This window comes from Gavialis gangeticus, unplaced genomic scaffold (assembly GCF_001723915.1).
Source record: "Gavialis gangeticus isolate Ggan-Ray unplaced genomic scaffold, GavGan_comp1, whole genome shotgun sequence".
Classification (NCBI taxonomy): Eukaryota; Metazoa; Chordata; order Crocodylia; family Gavialidae; genus Gavialis; species Gavialis gangeticus.
In genome coordinates this window covers 7,381,912-7,403,224 of record NW_017729019.1, presented here as the reverse complement: position 1 = coordinate 7,403,224, position 21,313 = coordinate 7,381,912, and the positions used below count along the sequence as shown (strand labels likewise).

General features: G+C 49.6%; 1 protein-coding gene across 1 annotated transcript in view; it reads right to left on the bottom strand.

Annotated features, from left to right (window-relative positions):
• Nucleotides 1-21,313, bottom strand: part of CNTN2 (contactin 2) — a 64,614-nt gene that overhangs the window by 37,305 nt on the left and 5,996 nt on the right. The window contains exon 2 of the mRNA XM_019513966.1: nucleotides 3,752-3,875. Coding sequence (XP_019369511.1) covers nucleotides 3,752-3,809 — 58 coding nt within the window. The 5' untranslated portion in view covers nucleotides 3,810-3,875. The remainder of the gene's footprint in view (nucleotides 1-3,751; nucleotides 3,876-21,313) is intronic.

The window sequence follows — 21,313 nt, the reverse complement described above, 5'->3', positions numbered from 1 at the left end:
GAATAAAATTCACCTTGAAAATATATCCTGGATACCTGACACCTTAAAAATACAGCACAGCAGAAGCAGCTAGCAAGAAAAGATCCAGGAGAGTTTTGCTTTCCTGCCTTTATCACCCTACAATGAGCCCATCCCTCAGCTGAAATGGAGCTACCTCAAGGCAGCATGCTCCACAGTGTGATTCCTCTTGCCCCTAAAAGGTTAAGCTTGGGGAGCTGGGCCAGTCCAGGGGAAAGCTCCTCAAGGACTTTCTAATTGAATGAATAACTGTCTGAAAGCTACCTTGCCAGCCGCCAATCTGTCTCCTTCCCGGCAGGACGCAGCATGGTCACTGGGTAAATTAAGTGACTCCAGGAGGCCTGATGTTTTATTCAGGAGTGACTTCCAGCTGGGACAGGCCCAGCGTGGCGCGGATTTCTGGGGTGAGGCCGCCCTTTACCTGTAGCTCATGGGGCCCTTGTTTCATGTTCAGGCTGCTGTCGCATGTGGGGTGACAGCAAGAGAGGAGAGGGACTTTGTTAATTGGCCGCGTCCACCCCAAGCAGCTGGTGGCTTAGCACTGTCTGCACTCTGGTGTGCACACGTTAGCCAATTAGTTGAGTCCTCTGATCAGCCCCAACAGGGTGCTTGAAGATGCTTCTGCCAGCGAGCTGGACTCAGACAGGGTCCTTTGTGGTGCAGGGGTATCCATGGGGCACAGACTGTGCCCCTCACCATTATATTGGTGAACAGTTGCTTACACAAGTCACCCAAGCCCTGCCCTATTGTTAGTGACGTTCGAGAGCAGCACCGTGGAGTGTCATCATCACTCATCCCTTCCCAACCCCATGGAGATACCCTCCACTTCCCTGTTGGAAGAGCTGCCTTCTGGAAGAGAAAGTAATGAAAGCAGGGGGTCTCTTCCTCTCCTTGAGTCAGGAGCAGCTGTGCTGAGCTGGCTCAGCTGGAGATCACTCTGTGCCGACTTAACACCAATAGGCAGCAGAAAGAATAATCAGGATGTAATGTAGAGTTAATAAGATTGCTGCATATTAATTATGCTCCTATAGTTAAAAGCAAATGTACCAAGGCTTAACAGCTATGCAGCAAGATCTGCATTTAAGTCATTGGAGTTTAAAGCCATATTATTAAAGCTCAGATGCATGGGCGGGATGCTATTGCCTAAGCTCCGGAGGCCAGGCTTCACTGATCTTTCTTCCTAATTCCACCCAAAGCCCGCATCACTGTTGCTGTAGTCTGCTGTCCCTCTCCTCTCTCTGCAGAGGCTCTGGATGGCAGCTGGCTGGCATTGATTTCCCTACTTGTCTGAATTTTTGCATTGCTCACAAGCTAGTATCTATGATTTCAAGGTGTCGGAGTAAAATGCCTGGATTTCACACATTCAGCAAAAGAAGCATCAAATCAAGGTTAAAAATAAAAAATTCAAAGTTCCCGGCAGGTTAGAGTGAAAGAACAGAAACCTCTCCATCTGTCTGATGCTGTTGTGTGCCATAGGGCAAGTCACCTCCCAGAGCAATCATCTTTTTTAATGTTGTCTCTTGGGACACTGTCATCTTGATACAACAGTGAGAGGCCGCATGAGCAGGTGAGAAAGTCCAGGTGCAAATTTTCAACAGCCCAAGGATAAACAGAAACGCACCTTAATGTCCTGCTAGTCTCGTTTGCAGAGAATAGCGTGATCCAGTGAGAACTAGGAACATCCCATGAAAAATGGAACAGCTTCTGCTCTACCTGACCTCTTGACTTTGTGTCTGAGGCAGTGCAGCTAGCGGTGTAAGGCATACAACACCTGTATCTCGAACACGGCATCTGACTGGAATGAAATGTGCTTGAAAGAATAACTCGGACTCCAAAATTAGTGGGAAAAGGGGAAACGTAGAACATCCAGGTAATCCTGACGGCTGGAAAAAAATGGCTGCAGAAGACGCTTGGCCATTTCAGACACTGCTCTGGGACAGGGTTTCTGTTTTAGCACAGAGAGAGAGAAATGTTACACCCTGGAATATTACACTAATGGCATGGCGATTGCTACTGATATAAAAAAGCTACATCAGGTATTACTGGAATAGACCAAACTGAAACCACATCTCCTTTTCCACTGCAGCAAGACAGTGAGGTAACAGCATAGCTTCATCTGGTACAGCAGAACTGGCTGATTTCTGCCAGCCTGCTATTTCTTTTCCTTTTAATTGCTCTGAATATGCTGAATGCCAGATCTGGAAAGCCCAGTTGTCTGGGAACTTGGATTCTTTGGCCTTACGTGAAGTCCTGTACACCAGCTGAGGAAGCCATGAAGGCAGCCTCAGCATTGCAGTTGTGCTCTCCACTTCAAAGTTGCGTCAGCAGCGGTCTCATTATATAGCACAGACAGCACATTCATTGCTCTGGAGCACTGGCCCCAGCCTGAAGGCTGGCACATGAGAGAGTTGGGAAACTAATTGGTTTGATAGTGAATCTGAATATGCAAACACAAAAATCAAAGGGGCTATTTTTAAAGATTTCAGGCTTTCTCATGGGAATAAAATGGACAGAGCTTTTCTTAGTCACAGACTTCAAGCTTTTTCTTAGTGCTCTTTCCAATGAAGTTGCAGAGAGAGGTTTAGAGACTCTTGATTTTTTTGATATTATTGCCCTGTGAAAGGCTTTGATCTTTGCAGCATCTCTGAGGCCACTTTACAAGCTTGTAGAGGAGTGACAGGTTTGGCCCAGCATCCCACAGGCTACCAGAGGCTGAGCTGGGAATAGGACATGCAGGTACAAAGGCCCCTGCTCTACTCTTTGGGATGCAGTTATATCTCACGTTATTTCTCCCGGCTCTTTGTTCATAGTTGCAGCAGTGACTTTCCCCATCTTGGTCTTGGCTTATGAGATCAGTTGCATCAGAAGTTAAAGGTCAAAGGAAATGCCCCCACGGGGTTTTGTAATGACTCATTCTTTATGGTCTTGGCTCAAGTGGAGAGCGTCTCGCATGGACTCATCTGGTTAATGGAGAAGCCCAACTCTGCCTTGCTGTCTCCACCATATGTGGGTCACAGTGCTTTCCAAACAGGCTAATTGCCTCCCGATCTAGGCCAGCCATCCCTCTCTTACTCCTCGGGGACCCAGAAAACATTGAAAGGTAATTAGATATTTATAAGGGACAGTGGAGCAGCCTCTCCCCAGGATGGGGAATTAGCTCCAAGACATGATCTAATTCTCAGCTGTCTAAAACGAAAGGTCTCCCTGCTGACAGTGGCCCTTCAAAGTGCAGGCTGAAATGCCTTGAGCCCCCATCCGTAGTGACTGGCACACGGGGATCTGCATCTCTGGAAAGGCAGTGAGGGATGGTGGCCTCAGCTGTGGGACCTGCTGATGTCGGGGGGGGGGACTCACCTCCATGCACAGGACCAGGACTTACTAAAGGGGGACAGAACTGTTTTGCAGGCCTGGTGCCTCAAGACAAGGCCTTGGGCTTGTTCTAGTGCTGTGTCACCCTCATTGTGACAAATTTCTATGAAGGTGACATGATATGACACGAAGTTGTGCCCCTGAGCTGTACAAACGACGCTTGATCCCATACGCCACGTATAGCACACGCGGGATACATGCCACACAATCTGCAAATCTTTTGACCCCGATCGTTCCACGCTTGGCATTTTTGAGGAGGGCCCAAACAACCTGATTCACGCCTCAGCTGCCGAGTATCCGCTAGCTAATAGGTGCCACTGCACAGGACGCACGCCCAGTCTCTGGGCCGGGAAGCTGCTCTTACCCGTAAGGAAGATGATGGCTAATGACACAAAAATAAGTTCCGTTGCCGCTCCCATCATGGGCCTCTGGATCAGAGTTTATGGCCCAGCAAACTGAGTCTTTATTGTGGAGTGGGGACAGCAAACCTGCAAGAGAAAAGAGGGGCAATTTACTCACAGCATCTGTTCCAGAGCCCAGCTTCTAGCTACAAAATCCCCACTCCCTTAAGTCAGTTGTTCCCAGTCAGGGGCTGTCTGTCAAGTGCTGCCTGAGTCGTGGTTGTTAGGGGCTGGAAGGGACCGTAGAGGTCATCAGGTCCAGCCCCACTGCACTTGGGCAGGAAAGACTGCTGGGGTCAGATGGCCCCAGCAAGGTGAGCATCCAGATGTGATGAGGCTCGCTCCACGTTCACAAGGTGCCCTTTTTCTTGTCTGACTTGGCTGTATTTAAGCATGGTTGGGAATTTATTTTCAACCCCCCTGAACCAATTAAGAAAACCAAACAACCCCCTTCACAGATTTATAATTTTTTCAGGTGTTTATCAAGAAGCTGCAAGCCAAAAAGAATTTATTTTTTTTGTGAAAATTTGTTCTATTGAAAAATAATGTGGACAGAAAGCCTTTGAACAGCTCCACCTCCAGCTGCTGCTGATCCAGACTATTCCCATTCGGATCCTCTCTGTTTCAGTTTCTGTCCTCTCCAGGATATGGTTTGCCTTGCCTTTTTTTTGTGTTTCCCAACTGTATCCTCTCTTGATTGCAACCCGCTTGATCTTTTTGTTTCTCTGCACTGAAACCCCCAAGTCATTAATACTTGTGCCAAGGCAGCCCCCATACAGTGAGCTAAATAGGCAAAGCAGTGTACTCTCGTCTCCTAAGCTAAGCAGGCTCCTTATTTTCAGTCTTCTCTAGGGCATCAAAAATCTGCTTATGCGCTTCCTGCTGCAACGTTCCCTTGACCCCTGCGGTGCCTCCCCCTGCACGCACCTGACGTCCAAGAGTCATGCTGCTTTTGCAGCATTTTGAACTGGATCCTCCACCTGACCAGCTCTCACTATTTTTCCCTTAACGCACATATGCAAGCCAAGCTATTTTTTTTCTCTGTTAACAAAAGTGACTTTTTAAATACAACAACTATATTATCTCGGATGCTTCTTTTAACAATACACTTAACCACAAGCTAGGCATCTCGAGAGCTATGACTGTGGCTTACCCATTGCTCAGAACTGTACCGCTTTTCACAAGTGTTCCCCATGCCACCTATTTTCCATTTCCACTTGTCGTAAATTAGACCATAAGCTCTTTGGATAGAGGCTATGTCTATTAGTATACATTTATCCAGTGTTAATCAGTACCACTTCATGGGTAAATAAGAATAATAACGAATAAACACAATTGCAGCTTATGTGCATGACTACACTGGAGCTTCTGTGCATATTTCAACTCGGATGCAAGCAGGTAGAAAGATGATGCGTCTCGGGCTGCACACAGGTGGGATTTGAAAAGCTACCTGAACTCTTTTTTTCCCTCTTATACACCTCACTAGGTACAAAAACTTTTGCTATTGGAGCTGAAGACAGAGGAAGCTGAATCCTGATCTAAACTCCCTGAGGGTTTGCGAGTGGTTTGGTACCACAGTTTGGATCAGAACAGGACAGAAGCAGCCCGGCTTCCCAAAACCGACACGGGAGTGTTTTTACCCCTGTTTTCCAGAAAGGGAGTTGAGACACAGTGCTTAAGGGCCTGATTCTCAGATACCTTGCAGAGTTACACTATTCTTACGATGGACACGGGCCTTCAAATCAATCATCTGAATTCACTCTAAGCAAAGTTGTCAATGAGAATCAGGCCCAGCATTCCCTGAGATCACCGTCCGTCAAACCAATACTATCTCATCGTTTCCTGGTACTCCTACGTCTGCCTGTATCCATCTGTTGCCGTAGACTGAGTTTGTAAGTCCTCTGTGACCGGCATTGCTCTTTGGCTCCTTGTTTATACAGTGCCTAGTGCAGTAGGACCTTGTCCAAGTGTGGGGCTCCTAGGCTCCCCACGACAGAAATCCAACAGTAGCAACGAATAAGCAGCTTGTTTTCCCGGGCCTTAGTTGGGAGAAGACATATTGCACAAGTTAAAATCCACAGCAGCAGGAATATTGCTTTCCCATTACCCACACACATTTATCCTCTGAGGTCAAGTATTCCTTGCCAGACTACACACACATACACACACACACACCATGTAAATATAAGGGAAGGTCCCTTTTTTTTTCTTAAACTTAGAATTGAGACCACCAGTTGGAAACCATTGCCGAATATTGCTCTGAGGCTTCCCGGAGCCCCTGCCCAATGCCATATCCCTGCGTTGTGCTCCTATCCAGAGTAAACAGCTTCATTTGATTGGTGAAATCAGCAGCTGAGGCTCAAAGACACCTGGAGAGAAGGTTTGTTGAATAGCAAGGTCCTGTTTTCACCATCAGTTTTCTGAGTTTGATTGTACTTTACGTTTTTCTGCTTTATCAAGTATTGACAATGCATTTGAATTCAAGCAGATTTCATTCTGCGTCTCCTGGGCATGCCGCCTAAACAAACACGAGTCCTGAGTGTACGTATCAGGGCAGGGGATCTCATTAGGAAAAGCCAGGAGGCAGCTGAGTGCAAAACCCTGTGCATGGATACTTGTGACAGCTTCCTGCTATGACTTTCTCTTCAACTCTGAACAAAGCTGATACCTTGTTGCAAGTGAGTTAGGCATAATCATTATAATCATTTATGAGGTGCAGTATTAATAGAAGTGCCTAATGTATTTTGAACCCCCCATTGTGCTGGCCTGAATTTACACTGAGTCTCGCTGGTAATGGCTTTACAGGCCACCCTGCAGCTCTGCTGTGCGATCACTTGTGATACGGGAAGAATCTTCTCTTTTAAATCCTGTTATCAGTCAACCTCAACTCCTCCCAGCTCTCACTCCTGCTGGGTTTGGAAGTCACAGTTGGGCCGAGCTGAGCAGCCCATCAGTCCGGCAGCGTTAAGGTGCACCAGTTTCTTTACTCAGCATCACATCTGGGCAGCACCCAACCCCAGCCCAGATGACCAGGTACCCCCACGCCAACTGGGGGCTGCACAGGTCTGGAGTGAAGCTTGACCTTGTGCCTCTAAAGCCAGAGCAAGATGCATAACTGCCCTGTTGCCGTACCCTTGCTTTACTCCAGATTAGCCTGGCTAATTTCCAAGCAGGGTTATTCCATTGTGTGAACTAACTGCTCCCTTTTGCAGCATCTCACTTCCCAGTGGTGTGTTAGCAGCCTCTCTGCAGAAGGCTCCTGCTTCTCTGCCTGGTCCAGGCCACGTCGAATTTATCCAGGGCACTTGTCAGCGCAAATAGTACAGGCTGAGAGACGTTCCCTGGTTTTGGGTGATGTGGGTTTTGGAGAGGAAAGGTTTGGATATTTTGGCTATGTGACCTAAAAGCATCCAGGCATCCTTCAGGAGGCAAGGTCTCATACACCCATGCTACTGTTACCACTGCAGAGCAGCACAGAGGGGGCCTGGTAAGGCCACTTAGATCTGTGGCCAAGCTGGGGCTCTGCATTTCTGCTCTTGCTCGGTTGTTTCCACCTGTGGCGCGTGCAGATGTACAAACTGCAGAGACCTACATCCGGTGCTCGGATTGCAGGAGAGGGATGGGGAAGAACCATTGCTAAACAGCTGGAAGAGCTCACCTAAAGGGAAGAGCTGTGGGAATAAGTCAGGCTTGTGTGGCAGGTTTGAGAGTGAGTGGGGAGATGCTGAAGAAGAAAAGCCCTGCAGCTTGCTTAGGGCAATGTAATGGGAATTGTTGTTGGAAGAATTTATTGTGTCTTGAAGGACGGGCCTGAGCGTGCACATGTTGCCTGCAGCCTTCTGGGTGTTTGAGACCTGCCAGCAGCTCTGCACCCTGGTTTCAGAAAATCTGAGAGGAAAGGTGAAAGTGCATCCTTAAAACAGGACCAGGGATCCTCTCTTCCTGCTCATCGTGTCATCTAACCAAGAGGGGCTCAGTTACGTTGAAGGGCGCCATTCAAGAAGTTTGCATCTGGATTTATGTTCAGACTTTCCCAAGGGTCAGGCCATTGGAGCCATCTTCAAGCGACAGGCCTGAGCTGTGACTTCTAACTTTGTGTGTGTGTGTTTTGGATCAAATGTCCTGGCCTATCTCTATCCCTAATTAGAAGAAGGGCTTCTGGGACCTATTTCTCCCTCTTTATGGGCTGTTTTGACAGGCGCTCCGGAGCCTCCGATCCATTGAAAGGGGATCTGTCAGCCCCACTAATGGATGCCTTCATTACTGCTTCCACTCAGGGGAAGGAAGGGTGTGCCTGTCTGAAAACACATGGGTAGCCACAGAAGCATTAGCTTCTCTTGGGGGGGCCTTGGGAGCAGGGATCCATTAGCATGGTGATAATGTTCAAGGCAAAGTGCTACAGCGAGACACTTAGGATTCCCTTGGGCTGCTCCACCCTGCTGCTTCACCCTAACCCCCCTCAGATATCAGGGCTTCATCAGGGGAATGAGCACATGGATGAAGTAATTCTAATGGAAGTAATGGGCCTCGGGGGAACAAGTTCATGCAGGCTTCTGTACCTGAACACGCATCCCCATGCAACCAGGCTGGCGGCCTTACAACGGCTGGAGGGTGGAAGATGAGAGGGCTGGGAAACCACCTCCATTTAGTTACCAGAGACCAGCCATTTCAGTTCCAGGAGCCCTTGTGTGTTGTTCCCTGTCGACACGGCCGAGCTACAGGTAGGTTTGATGCTTAGGATGCAGTTACTGGGTCAGTCAGGCATCCCCCTGCACCATCCACCGGTCATCAGCATTGGCATGGACCAGCTTTCAAGGCATTATGCCCTCCCTCACCCCGTGTAGCAGTAATAATAAATGGTACAGTGGGGGGATTCAGCAAGGATTTTGGGGGTAGAGGGTTCAACGAGCCTGGGAAGGGAGTCTGTATGATGTGTTCAGCAGGTGTTTGCTTTCTGGATGCACCGAGAGCTCTCAGCTTGGGTCAGGCATATGAAAAGAAAGGCAAGAGCTGTTCAGACTGCCCAGGCCACCTGCTCTTTCCTGCCCCATCCAAAAGCCCCATGCATTCAGACAATGCACCTCCTGGGGATGCTGCTCCGTTCACACCTGCCCAAACCCCCAGGGAGCAAGCCCTGTGGCCTGACCCTGCCTTCCACCTTGCCTTGTCCCTTATGATCCAGCCCATCCTTGCATCTCAGCTGTCACGCCCTGCTCCTTGTGGGTTTTTCACGGGTGCCTAGCTGGAGTTGCTCTGATTCACTCTGAGCAGCGCTGCCCCGTGGACCCTGAGGGCTAGCACGCAGGGTGGGGCTTTGCCTGCCGAGCAATGCTCAGTGCCTCGACCTGTCGGCTCCCGGCCTGCGGCTGGGATGAGACGACCAGGACGTAGCAAAGAGCGCAATCTGTTAAACCAGAATAAACGAGGGCAGTTGACTCCCCCAAGATGAATGTTTGGGCGTAGCCTTGCCGTTCATACAGTAGCAGCAGCCCATCCTAAAAAGGGATTCCTGACTCTCATCCCAAGGCTGGGACAGGAGTCAGGTGGCTGTGCTGTGCTGAGATGCTTTCATTAGACAGGGATGAGGTCCCTTCCACCCCAGCTTTCCCATGATCCTATAACTGTGCTACAGCCTCCATTGGTTCTGCTCAGATTTACGCTCATCCAGGGGGGAATATTCGGAGCATAGCTCAGCACCTATAATATCCAGCAGCTGCTATGCCAGCTGGAGGTGAGAGGTGAGAAGGCCTCAGAGAATAGCTAACCTGGCACAGAGTACCGCTGGTCGCTGTCCTTTTCCACGTTCCCAGTGTAGGGGCATCCTAGGATGCATCGGGCATAGTGTCGAGGGAATGGGATGGTGTAGCTGGGGCACCAGTCTCTTAAGTATTCCCCAGAGATTAGAGGCCTAAGGGGATCTAGGCAACCAAGGCTAAGACAGGGACACCTTGTCTGCACCAGCACAGACAACAAAAAGGGCCTTTGAGTCCAGGAGATTTACTTCTGGGCTTGACGGTGAGCTCTCCCCAGACGGGATAGCAGCAGTCAGCTTTGTCAATGGCTCAGCCACAGCCCTTGCTGTGTTAGCACAGCTTCTATCTCCTGATCACCCTGCCCCGCGGGGCCAAGTCCCGGCTCTCGCAGTGGAGGCCGAACCCCCGTGGTGGCTTGTTATCTCGGCTGCGAGAGCTTTGTCAAGGGACTGTTCTTCCCTCCTGCCATCCGTCAGCTGCAGCTGATGTCACCCCGAGGAGGAGGGAGAGGTGGGTGGGAAGAGTGGGTGACAGTGTGGGTGACAGCAAGTGGATTGCACTGAGGATTTTCTAGGCAGGCCTGCCTCCCTGCTGTAATCACACCCGCTGAGTCGAATGCAACGCAGGGCACAGCGCATTTGAAGGAAGGAGAGCAGCCTGAGGGGGCTCTCCCTGGGATTACAAGGGTAGACGCTTCTTACAACCAGTAGCTCGTTCTTTAATGGCAGCCCCTCATGGGGCCACTGTAACACCCCTGGGAGACCCGGTGCTGGAGTTACAAGCTGTTCTTTCTGCTTTCGTTGACTATTGCCTGATGGGCTGTGGTTGCAGCAGAAGCACTAAGGAGGACAGTGCCTGTTCTGGGCCTTAGCCTGGGTTCCCAGGGACGGTCTCATCTGAAGGCCAATCTACTACAAAGGCTCACAGTTTTGCGGGGTGGGGGACATGCACCTCAGGCTCTCATAAAGCGCTCCTGCCCTACCCTTGGGGACACGGCTATAGGTGCGAGTTAACCCAGTCACCAATTACAGTTGGAGACTTGGATTCAAATCCAGTTTCGGATCAAGGCTGGAATAAAGCACGTGCTTTCATTCTGCTCCTTTTCAATTTACCGTCATCACAAAACTACCCTGCAGCCGGGTGTGACAGGTTCCTGCCTGGAGCAGCAGGGAGAGATGCAAGGCAGGAGGAGTGAGGTGCTGCCCCACAGCCTGGGCTTAGAGGAGCAAGTGAGCTGCACGTCTCCAGCAGTGACCACCCTAGGGAGCCTCGCTGGTGCTTTTCTGGGTTGGGAGCGTGCAAGTGTGAGCAGGTGGGAAAGGTGTGAGCGAGATGATCCTGCCTGAGGCACCCTGCCACCACCAGGTAGCTGTACCCTGACTGGCATTGGCATGGTCTGTGCTACCCTGGCTACCTGGGGCTATTTTGTGACTGCTGAAGCCAAGACGCTGCGAGAGTTGCTGAGCAACTGCTCAGTACCAATGGAGACCTCTACACTGACTGCACCTTCAATGCGGGGTCACATTAAATGTTCCAGTCCACAAGGGTGTCAGCCACCTTCCCTGCCTCTGTTCAGGGGCTAAATCACATTGGCAGAGGTGACAGAGCTATGGGGATCCCAGCCATCAATCCTGGAGGGCCCATCTTAGGTTAGCCTCCAGGCTGCTCTTACCAGGAGGTGTCCAAAATGATAAATCAGCATTTGAAACCTTTATGATGGGAACTCCTCTCCCCAACTATAACATTGACAGGCACTTGGAAGGAAAGGCTCTGATCCTGGCATTGCATCATCACAGGCAGAGCCTGGCATCTGAGTAGAGCCATGCTAAATGTAATGTAAGCACCTGTCTGCACAGAGCCTGAAGGCTGGACAGTAATTTGGCTTTCCGGAGGTGCTTGCTGTCTGGGAGGCAGCTGGGAACATGTATCAGCATGTGCCAGCTCAGCCCCACGTGACGCGTGGAGCCAGTCCGGCGTACGCTGCATGTAGTGTGCAGAGTCAGTCCAGGCCGTGCATTGTAGGGGCATGCAGCTATGTGCTGCATGGAGTGCCCATGCCAGCCTGGCCCTGTGCACTGGCTCTGGCATGTGGGACAGAGCTGCAGGACCAGATGAGTGTGATATCTCTGGTCTAAACCGTGCCTAGAGCACACCCAACCTCCCCTGCCCACCCAGCCAGGTGTAGGCAATTCTGGAGTTCCCCAGCACCTCCTTCTAATTAACATTAGGCTGCAGGTGGGGGTGTTGCACCTGATTAGGCTGCTCTGCCCTGTGGAGTTGGCTTGGCAAATCCAGCCGAAGGTGAAGAGAAGCTGCCATCACGAGGTACGTGGTGGTGGAGGAGGAAAGGGAGCTAAAGCCAAGGGAGAGGAGTGAGCAGCAAGATTGCTCCCTGTGCTGCCTGCTCTGTTATTAGAAAGGGAACAGGGATATAACCCCCTCATGCATTTTCTCCCATGGGCCTGGCTAGGAGAGGGGTGGCTCCTTGAAGGGCATTACCATGCCTTTTGTTTCCTTGTACATCTCTTTGTTCTGGTTCCCCCTTGTCCTTTGCTCTGGCTGCTGGCATCCTGGCTTTGAGACCCCCCTCGCTGCTGTGGTAAATCACTGGTCTGGCCTTTCTGCTTGTGCTGCCTCTGAAAATAGCCCTCAGATTTCTGCTCGCCTTCCTGACTTATTTGCTGAGGGACTCAGGTGGGTCTAGAGATGAGCTGAAGTGGCAGAATTCAGATGCAGGTGCTGAGCACCCTGACATCCTCCTTTGCCTGGTGTGGCTACATGCTGTATTTTGCAGTGTGTAAAATGCCTTTTTTCCTCCCCCTGGAAAAGATCATCTAAAATCAAGGTGTGCCTCCTATGTTGAAGGGTATATAATAAAAAATAATCTGAATTTATAAAGAAAACTGGGCCAAAATTCAATTCAGTTTATGTTAAAAACTGTTTTTTGGTATGTTTGAGGTGAGGATTTTGTTGTGTGGGGGCAATGCCTTTTATTGGATCAACTGCATGGTTGGATTAAAGCTAGATAACTTCTGAATGCAAGTCAAGACATTCTTCATTTCAACTTTGCAATTGATCCAATAAAATGTATTCCCCCACTAAAAATCCTTGCTTCTCACATGATTCCTGGACCATCATGGTTACAGCACTACTTTAACATTGTCCTCTCCATAAGTTTATCCTTTTTTATTTTGAGAGATGGATCCTGTATATCCAGTATATCTATACCGTAATTTATGGTGATAGCATGGCATGGATCCACAAGTCTTGTTTAGATTCTGGAAATGCCTCAAACACTGCGGGCTTGGGTCTGGGGTTTTAGCTTGGGCCCTGGCTTGATCTTAATTGCAGGGTGTATTCTGAAACCCCTCTCAAGGTCGCCTTACAATGTCTTGCAAAAGGCCTCATGTTTGGAATAGTTATGAATTGACACATCCATGGAAACTCATACCCTTCCTCTTATGCACAACCCATCCTAGAAAATGTCTGCTGCCTCCCCCAGTGTCATTGTGAAGACTCTCTTTGCACCAGATCTTGAGCTTTTTGTGTGGTGTAGACCCCATTAACTCCAGTGGTCCTCTATACAGAGGACCAGCTTTGGTGAAGCAGACGATAGGATCTGGTCCTGGAAAAGGAATGAAGGTGGCAGGTGGAAGTCTGAAGTTTTAGTCCTATGTCAACTGGCTGTGGGACTCTGGTAAATCTGCTGGTTGGCACACGTGTGCGAGCGTCCGCACATGTATGCTCTCATGTAGGTAGGCAACTATCAATCCTTCTGGCTCGTGGTGCATGTGGGAGAGGTCACCCAGACCTTCAATACATATGCCCAGGCAGGAGCTGTGGAGGAGTGGGGGCTCCCCAGGCCATCTATCCCTGCTTTAGGCCACCAAGACACAACTCAAAGGCCAGACTGAGTCCAAACATTTGGTGCCCCGATGGCATCCAGGAATTGAACCCAGGTCTCCTGCATGAACCACAAGAGCAGGTTATGCTCACGTGTACAAAGGGCCAAAAGAGAGGTATACAGACAAGCAATAAAATGCGTTTGTTACTGTTTAGAAATGACCTGTTTGAGTGAACGCAATAGAGAATCCTGCAGTCCGACCACAATGCAACCCCAGGACTGCTGGATTTATGTTAATGCCCTTAATTTCATGGCTTGCTGTCGGGTGTGTGCTGTCTGCATTGAGGAGGCAGGGCTTTGGGTACCTAATTTTGTACGTCTGTAATGCAGCTGGGCAGAGGGAAGCGAATGGAGATGAGGCTCTGCCAGTCATTGCCCAGCTGATGTCAGGCTGACAGTGGCCCCTCCTGCACACTTCTGCAGCTGCTTGCCTGCTCTTGGCAGCCCTGTGTTGGAAAGCTGGCGCTGCCAAGGTCAGGCATCTCCTTCCTCCCCCCCCCTTCTCCTTGTTCATTTGCTGGAAAGTCAAAAGCAGTCCTCACTTGCCACCCTGCTGCCGTCTGGGGATTGGCTGGCTTTTAGATGCACTGTGCTGCTCCATGATGCATCAGCTACGTTTTTGGCTGCTCTGCTGCGCCCATCGATCATTTAATCCTTAATGGAAACTGATTTGATTAGAATCAGCTACTGACCAGTACCTCCGGGTTCCTCTTTCCCTTAGTGTCTCTGAGGTGTCCTCTCTTCCGGTAAATGAAAGGAATTAAGGGAAGAGTTTGAAGAGATCTTGGCCTATATGCCATGACAAACTTCTTGATGGTGAAAGTCACTAACACCTAGACCTATCTCCCCCGAGAAGTGGAAGTCCCAGTATATTTGCAGCTAAACGGTGTGGGGATCTGTGGGGCTGTCCTGTCTCTAGCATCAGTGATTTTATGCATTCGGTTGGCTGCGTGTCCACAAAAGCCCATTCCCAAAAGGCTGCATTTTCAGAGTAGCTCAGCACAATCTGATGCTGCCCCTTGTTCAGGTATCTGAGTGGGAGCAGTTCTCTTTTGAGATCTGCCCCAGTACGTACGTTTTGAATCTGTATTTGCTGGGAGTGACTCATATGACGCATGATGAAAACAAGCGTTCTGCATATCACAGGCTCAGCTCTCTTGACACATGCATGCGTCTCCTCCTAACATCAAAGAGTGGTTTGCTTTTACCCTGGGACCAACTATACCCACCTATTCTATGTCCTGCTGGTACACACGGCAGGCAGATCTTTCTGATATGCTTTCAGCAGGAAATGAATAAGGATGCCAAGATTAAGACTCAGCTTTCTAAAATCCCTGCCTGTCTTTCTGCTTCTAAGTGCTTTTAATTAATAGCTGGACAGTGCATGTATGTACCCACAAGTCCTGGTGCTTCATTGCATCTGCCTCAGTTTGATGCCCCTATACTCCTTAATTCTCCCCATTACTTAGGCTGTGATCCTGGAAGCTGTTCCATACAGCTGAGCCCTTGCCTCTCCGCACAGCTGCATTGACTTTGGTAAGCTCCTGGCTGAAGCTGGACTTTGCCTGCACGGAGCAGCTTTCAGGATCGAGGCCTGTGTTTCTGTACATGTTTGTGAAACAGTGGGAACCCTGTTCCTGATTGCGACCTTAGGGTGCAGCTGTGAGAAATATTTTAACAGGGTTAACAAATAACTTGCTATTTGGAGATGGGGCCCTGAACCAAAGCTTCTGATCCTGGTGCCTGACCCTTCAGAGCTGTTTGAAATGTAGATGTGAGTTCTGCAAACAGATAAAGTCCATTTACAGGCTAAATCCAGCCCGAGGCTCCAATCCCCCTAGGTTTGTCAGGTGTTTGCAATCTGAATGTTAGTGCTGGAGCCTGTCTCTGTTTAATATTTTAGTGAGCTGCTCCCAGCCGGCAGTAGGTGGGTTTCAAAAGCTTTAGTGTTCCAGTTCACGTCCTGACTGTGCTGATGCTCTTTTGGGGTCTACAAGGCAAGGCTTCAGACCTCCCCAGCACGGCCCCCTGCGGAGGTTTTCCCTACTCTCTTTGCCACCAGAACAGCCTCCCTCACGGCAAATCGCCTGTTTGGTTGCTAACCAGAACCAAGAAGTGCCATAAACGGTGTCACGGATGAACCAAAATGGAACGGGATAAAAATAGACATTGTGACCTTTCCCGAGCTGCCTCCACAATGGTCTGGCTTGAGTCTGGGGAGAGGGGCTTAGGAGCATTTGATCAAAACTGACTGTTCAGTCGCCTAGTGTGGGAATGGGGTTGGGCCTCGGGTGCCTACACAGAGATGTCTAATGGCTTGATTTTTCAGAGATGCTGGCACCTTTACCAATATCATCAACCCAAGGCAATCGGGCCACTGATGGTTCCCACTCAGCGTACAGGGGTTTTTCCATCAACTACTGATTTAAACCTGTGGCTCATTGTAGGTGCTGCTGTACAAAGGCCCTTGCAGTTGGATGCTGCCTTAGAAAGAAACTGGATTTCAAAGCACTTTGCAAACATGATTAACTATGGCCTCGCATGCCCATCTTTGGGCAGGAGATGATGATGATTAACGTCTGTTTAAAGTTGGAGGAGCTGAGGCACGGGCAGGCCAACTGGTGTTGTCAAAGACTTTTAGCAGAGAAGAGAAAGGTGGGTGAGGAGGCCTGTCCCTTGCTTTGTGCACCAGACTGTTTCCTCCTTTTTCAGGAAACCAAAAATCTCAATGCCTGGAACTCTGCAGGACGCAAGACACCTCGTGGCTGAAAAACCCTCCTGCAGACAAACCTCCCTGACTCCCTGCTTTATAGAAAGCTGTGTTTGGAGGATCAGTGTAGCATTCTTCTTTACCTGTAGCATTTGATTCTGAATAGTCTTAAGGCAGCCTTAACTTGTTTATATGGCATCAGGCAGTTTGTTTGAGGCATCTTTGCTGCACAACGGACTAGTGGCTGGTAACCTGACTGGCAATGTGCTTTCATTTTTATAGGGCGCGTCTACACAAGATGCTTTAAGGTGCATTAGCCTAAACTTAAGGCGCATTAGGGTTCGTGTCTACACACGCACACCCTTAATGAACTTTAAAAATGGCAATTTTGGACTAATTGTGCCTAAATTTGATACCTGCAAGTGCAAGTATCAAATTTAGTCATGAATAGTTAAAGTGCATTAAAGCGCGTGTGGACATGTTAAAGTGCATTAACGCTCTGTGTGTGGACTGACTTGGGACTAACTTTAGTCCCAAGTGAGTCCACACGCAGCGTTTATGCTTTTAAACGTGCGCACATGTGGACGCCTGCCTAACCCCGCTTAATGAGCATTAAGATAATGCACATTAAAGTTAGGTACGCTTAAATGCATGTGTAAACGCACCCTAGAGTCCTGCATTCAGAAAGGCCAATAGCTGGTGCTCCTGAAACTGCTTTTATGGATATGGTCCTTGTAGAGTAATGTTGGAATTGTGTCCTCAGCTACACAGAACAGCTACAAAAAAACCCTGCTTTAAACAAACACCCAAAGGACAAGCGGTTGTAGGGGGAATCAGCTACCCAGTAAGAAAGAAGTGCTATAATGGGCTGCTCAGTGAATATGTGGCATTGCTGCCTTCTTCTCAGCTTCCCTTGGAACTGAGCACCTACATACTCTGTCTTATAAATAGCAGTGGGAACCTGTACGTTAGGTTTGGGGAGGCCTCTCCTACTGCTTCTCATGAAGTTCCCTGGGGCCGGGATGTGCAGTGAGAGGGCTGTCATGTCATAAAGCAGGCATGCCACTTACATAGCACCCCTTGAACAAAGCTCTCAAAGCTATTTGCAGAGCAGGGGTTGCCTTCGGAGGTGGCTTCTAAAAGCCAAGCAAAATCTAGCTAGAAACCTTGGATTTCCACTCTTGATTAGGGCAGGGAGTTGCGTATTAGAAAGGGGTCCCTGAGACAGGTGCTAGCACAGTTCTCCAAGGGTTATGTCCGTTAGGACTTCATAGAAACTGGTTCGGTTATTTTTCCCCTAGCAAGTAAGCTTAAAGAGGGCTGTGTAATGAAATATGAAACTCACCCCATCTTGATGAATCCAAGATCAATCTGCCTGTGGATTCCCACACTTACAGGGGCACGTGTGGGGTCTGCTGTGCATGTAGATTTGGCGGCGTGTTCAAGACGTGCGTATGTGCATGCATGCATATATGCAGGTGTGTAGCACATGCCTTCCTAACTATGGAATAACTGAATATGTGCTAAAGCAGCCTGGTGGGGAAACTAGCAGAAGAAACAAGGATATGCATCATTTCACTCTCAGCCAAGTCACTCCAAGTGACAAAGCCCTCAGTGCCTCCATTCCTTTGCTAGTTGATATGATGATAGGCAATAGCATTAAGGTCTCATCTCAATCTAGTCTGTGCTCCAAGGATAATGTGCTACTGGGTTTAACCCTTTCCACACTCGCAAAACCTGAGAGAATGCCTTGTTCTTTATTCTCAGGGCATTACTGTCTACTTCCTCTTGCTTGCAACAGGGCACTGTTAATATACCTGTCTGGAAGAGCGATATACCTCCAGTGGGTCACCAGGGCAAAACCGTGCATTGGAGATAGCACCTGCAGAACTGCTCCTCTGGCACCAGTAACCTGCTGCCTGGGAGTTATGAGGGTAGAAAGTCGCTCTTCTTGCAACAAGTCTAATCCCCGAAACCCTGTGAGGGCAGTAGAAGGAAAGAGAAGTAATTGGAGCTGCTCCTTCTTCTGGACCAGGCTGCTGGAGCAAGACCTCTGAACACACACTTCCCATAGAGGTTCTGGGGCTGTGCGCTCGCTTGGATAACTGCTCCCTATGTCTCCTTCCAGGCTGGGATGGAAAATAGCACCTCTGCCCCTCCGCCCCACCTGGGACAAATTTCTGGAACAAAACTCTGTTCCCGTCTCAAACGCTGCCTCGTTTTAGCAGTGAAATGTGCACCTTGAACCTCTCTCTGATGCATTCAAACCTGGAGCCTTCCCCTTGCTTCTGATTGTCAGGGCTGATGGGAAACGCTGAAGTACTGAGAGGGGAGGGGTGTTTGCTGTATTTCAAGCCTCATATGGAGGCAGAAGAGCCAGAAACCTTGCGCAAACACGACTCCTAGCGCAGATTCTCCAGTTCAGCCAAGATGCACCTCCCAACCCGGCCTCCTCTCAAAGATGGTTGAGATCCCACCTCGACCTGAGCCTTGTAGACTGAGAGCTTGCAATGTTGTGCTCCTGGGCAGGTCATTGACAGTGAGAACTGAGCCTACGTCTCCAGGCTGGAGTGTCTGCTGCCTGAGCTGAAAGTCTCCTGTGTGTTAGGACTGTAGGAGGCTCACCAATTTCTGTACGCAGCCTGGCCACCGCAAAAGGGAGACGTAAACCTGCTCAGTGGGGCGCTGTTCCAAGCTCCCTGTGGCTGTCCTGCTTGACTTGTTCATTCGCTGCCTGGCATAATATCTCTCTGATGGGGACCTCTAGGCAATGTTCTGGTATAAATAAACCTGGAGGCTGAAACGAAGCATTGCCTAATGGGTCGCGTGTTTGATCCATGAGCTCAGGCAGTGGAGACTGCTGCTCTTAGACCTCAGATAGCAAACTCAATCCTTGCACAATCCTGGTCACTGCACATGCAGGATGTATGCCCCTGACTCTGTGCAGCTGCATACTTCGGAGCGGTTTGCTTGGGATTTTTTAGCCAACCTATTTTCAACAAAAGCCACTGCCAGGTGAGATTTGCTGAGCTCTGAAAGCAAGGCGTACATTGTGGCTGATAAACCGGTGCTGGGCAGGGGCTGTCTCTTGTCTCGTGTATGTACAGAGCCCAACGCAACTGAGCTCTGATCCAGTAAAAATACTGGTAATTAATAGAAAGAAGCGAGAGAGAGGGGGAAAAAATGACATTTGGGGAGGTGTCTTGTGACCTGTTGCGTGCAGGGTGGGACAGAGGAGTTGTTCTTACAGATCCCTCTGGGTTCAACATCTATGATACGGTGGCCTGTGATAGCCGGGCACTGGACCCAGCAACCCAGGTGTTCCTTTCCAATCTTCGGCTCCTGGAGTCCAAAAGGGGGATAGAAATGAGAAAAAAAGACAGGAAGCCAAAGAAAGACGAGAGGGAAAAGAGGCCAATAGAAGAAGCAGAGAATGAAAAGGGAAATGAAGGAGTGAGGTTCCACTGGGCAGGGCGAGCCCAAGTGTGGTCACGAGCCTGGCTCGGTGGGAATGAGCTGTCATTCATCTGAACTAGCGGGACAAGCTCTTGCACAGGGGGAACAGCTCTTTGTACCTGCAAATGCTCCTGGGGAAATCCTCTGCTTCCTTGTGAGGCTTAAAAGAGTGCATGGCTGGAGGGAAAAGTGTTTCTGATTTTTCACTAGTGCATGGAAAAAAGGGCCTTCCCTGCTTCGCTTAAGCTGAAACCACATTGTGAGGTCTGTGCAAATGTTGGGGACTTTCGCTCTCTGAGCAGAACCTTTTCCCTTCCTGCCGTATTGAAAAACAATATCCTGTAGTGTTTTAGACTACTCAGTGCAAGCCCTGCTTCATCTTGTCAAATACAGCATGCTGGATTGTCACCTAAAGCGAATGTATTCAATAGACACTTCTTCAATTCTCAAAGCTCCCATTTTGTCATGCAGGTCACTAAGGGGGAGATATTTTCATTAGCACTTCAGGTATTTAGCGGCCCTATGAAAGTCAGCGGGGCTTGGATTTTTGGAAAATCCCCTCCTTACGAGTATTACTGTGCTCCTTTATATATTACCCCAAACGATATAGCTTTTGATAGCAGTATCATTGTGTTCTTGAGTCACAGCACTAAGCACCTGTTGGGTTTTGCTGGATCTGGAAAAGATCCACTTGGCCATCAGGACAGCAGCCCCAAGCTGCTATCTGCTGAATGGCTGATGCTTTCTGCTTGCATCAGAAAAGGAGTTTCCATGTCCAAAAGGTGCGCAGAGGTTAGGCTGAGTAGGGGTGGGAGCTGGCTTTTCTCTGAGCAGGGGTAAGATGAGCTAAGAGTGGGATAAGGCAGCACCTGTGGGCTCCTAGTTTGGGGGGGGGGCATGGTTTGTGCAGCATAACAAGGTGTGTGGCTGTGCAGTTTTCCAGGCATGCCTTTAGTGACAAGCTCAGGACTGGGGCATGGTAGGTCCTGCCAAAGCAGCTGGCCAAATGGGAGCTTTTGCAGCTTTTGCAGCACTTGTGCTCTTGCAAATGCATTGGGCTGTTGCTTGGGTTCAGTGTGTCTTATCATCTCTCTTCCCCGATATGTTCAGAGCTGTCTCCTCAGCAGCTGAACACAGCAGCAGCACAGGCCAGCGCTTGCTGAAGCCATGCTGGTCATTTGAACACCGCTTGGAGCCTGTGGTGACGTTTTTCAACCAAAGCTGGCCAGGCCTTATGCGGGGGGCATTGTTGGGAAGGAGTTTGCTTCCCCCCTGTCCATGCATGCATAGAGCTGGGCCACCCAGCACCTTGAAAGGATCAACTAGTGTTTCTCTAAGGGGAACAGAGGGACTTTTTTTTAACTGCCCCCCCCCCCAAATTAACTGCTCTGAAAACAGCAAGGAAGGGGGCACTTGTTTTAAAAGCCAAGCTCCTGCATAGCTGTAGCGGCTAACCACTCTCGCCCATCCCTTCAGCAGTTTGAGCATCCTGGTAGAAACGGGACACAGAGGAGCCTCCTGCTCCATCATCTCCTGCCTGGCTCTGGCCTCCACCCCTTGCCTGTGGGCCCAGCCTGGAGATTTTCACCTGTGACTTGACTGAGGTGACCCCTCACTGATTGTCACCGTTGCCCCAGCTTCCCCCACAACCCCCTTGCACCTCCCCGACAGGCTGCAAAACCCTCGGTGGCCTGAAACACAG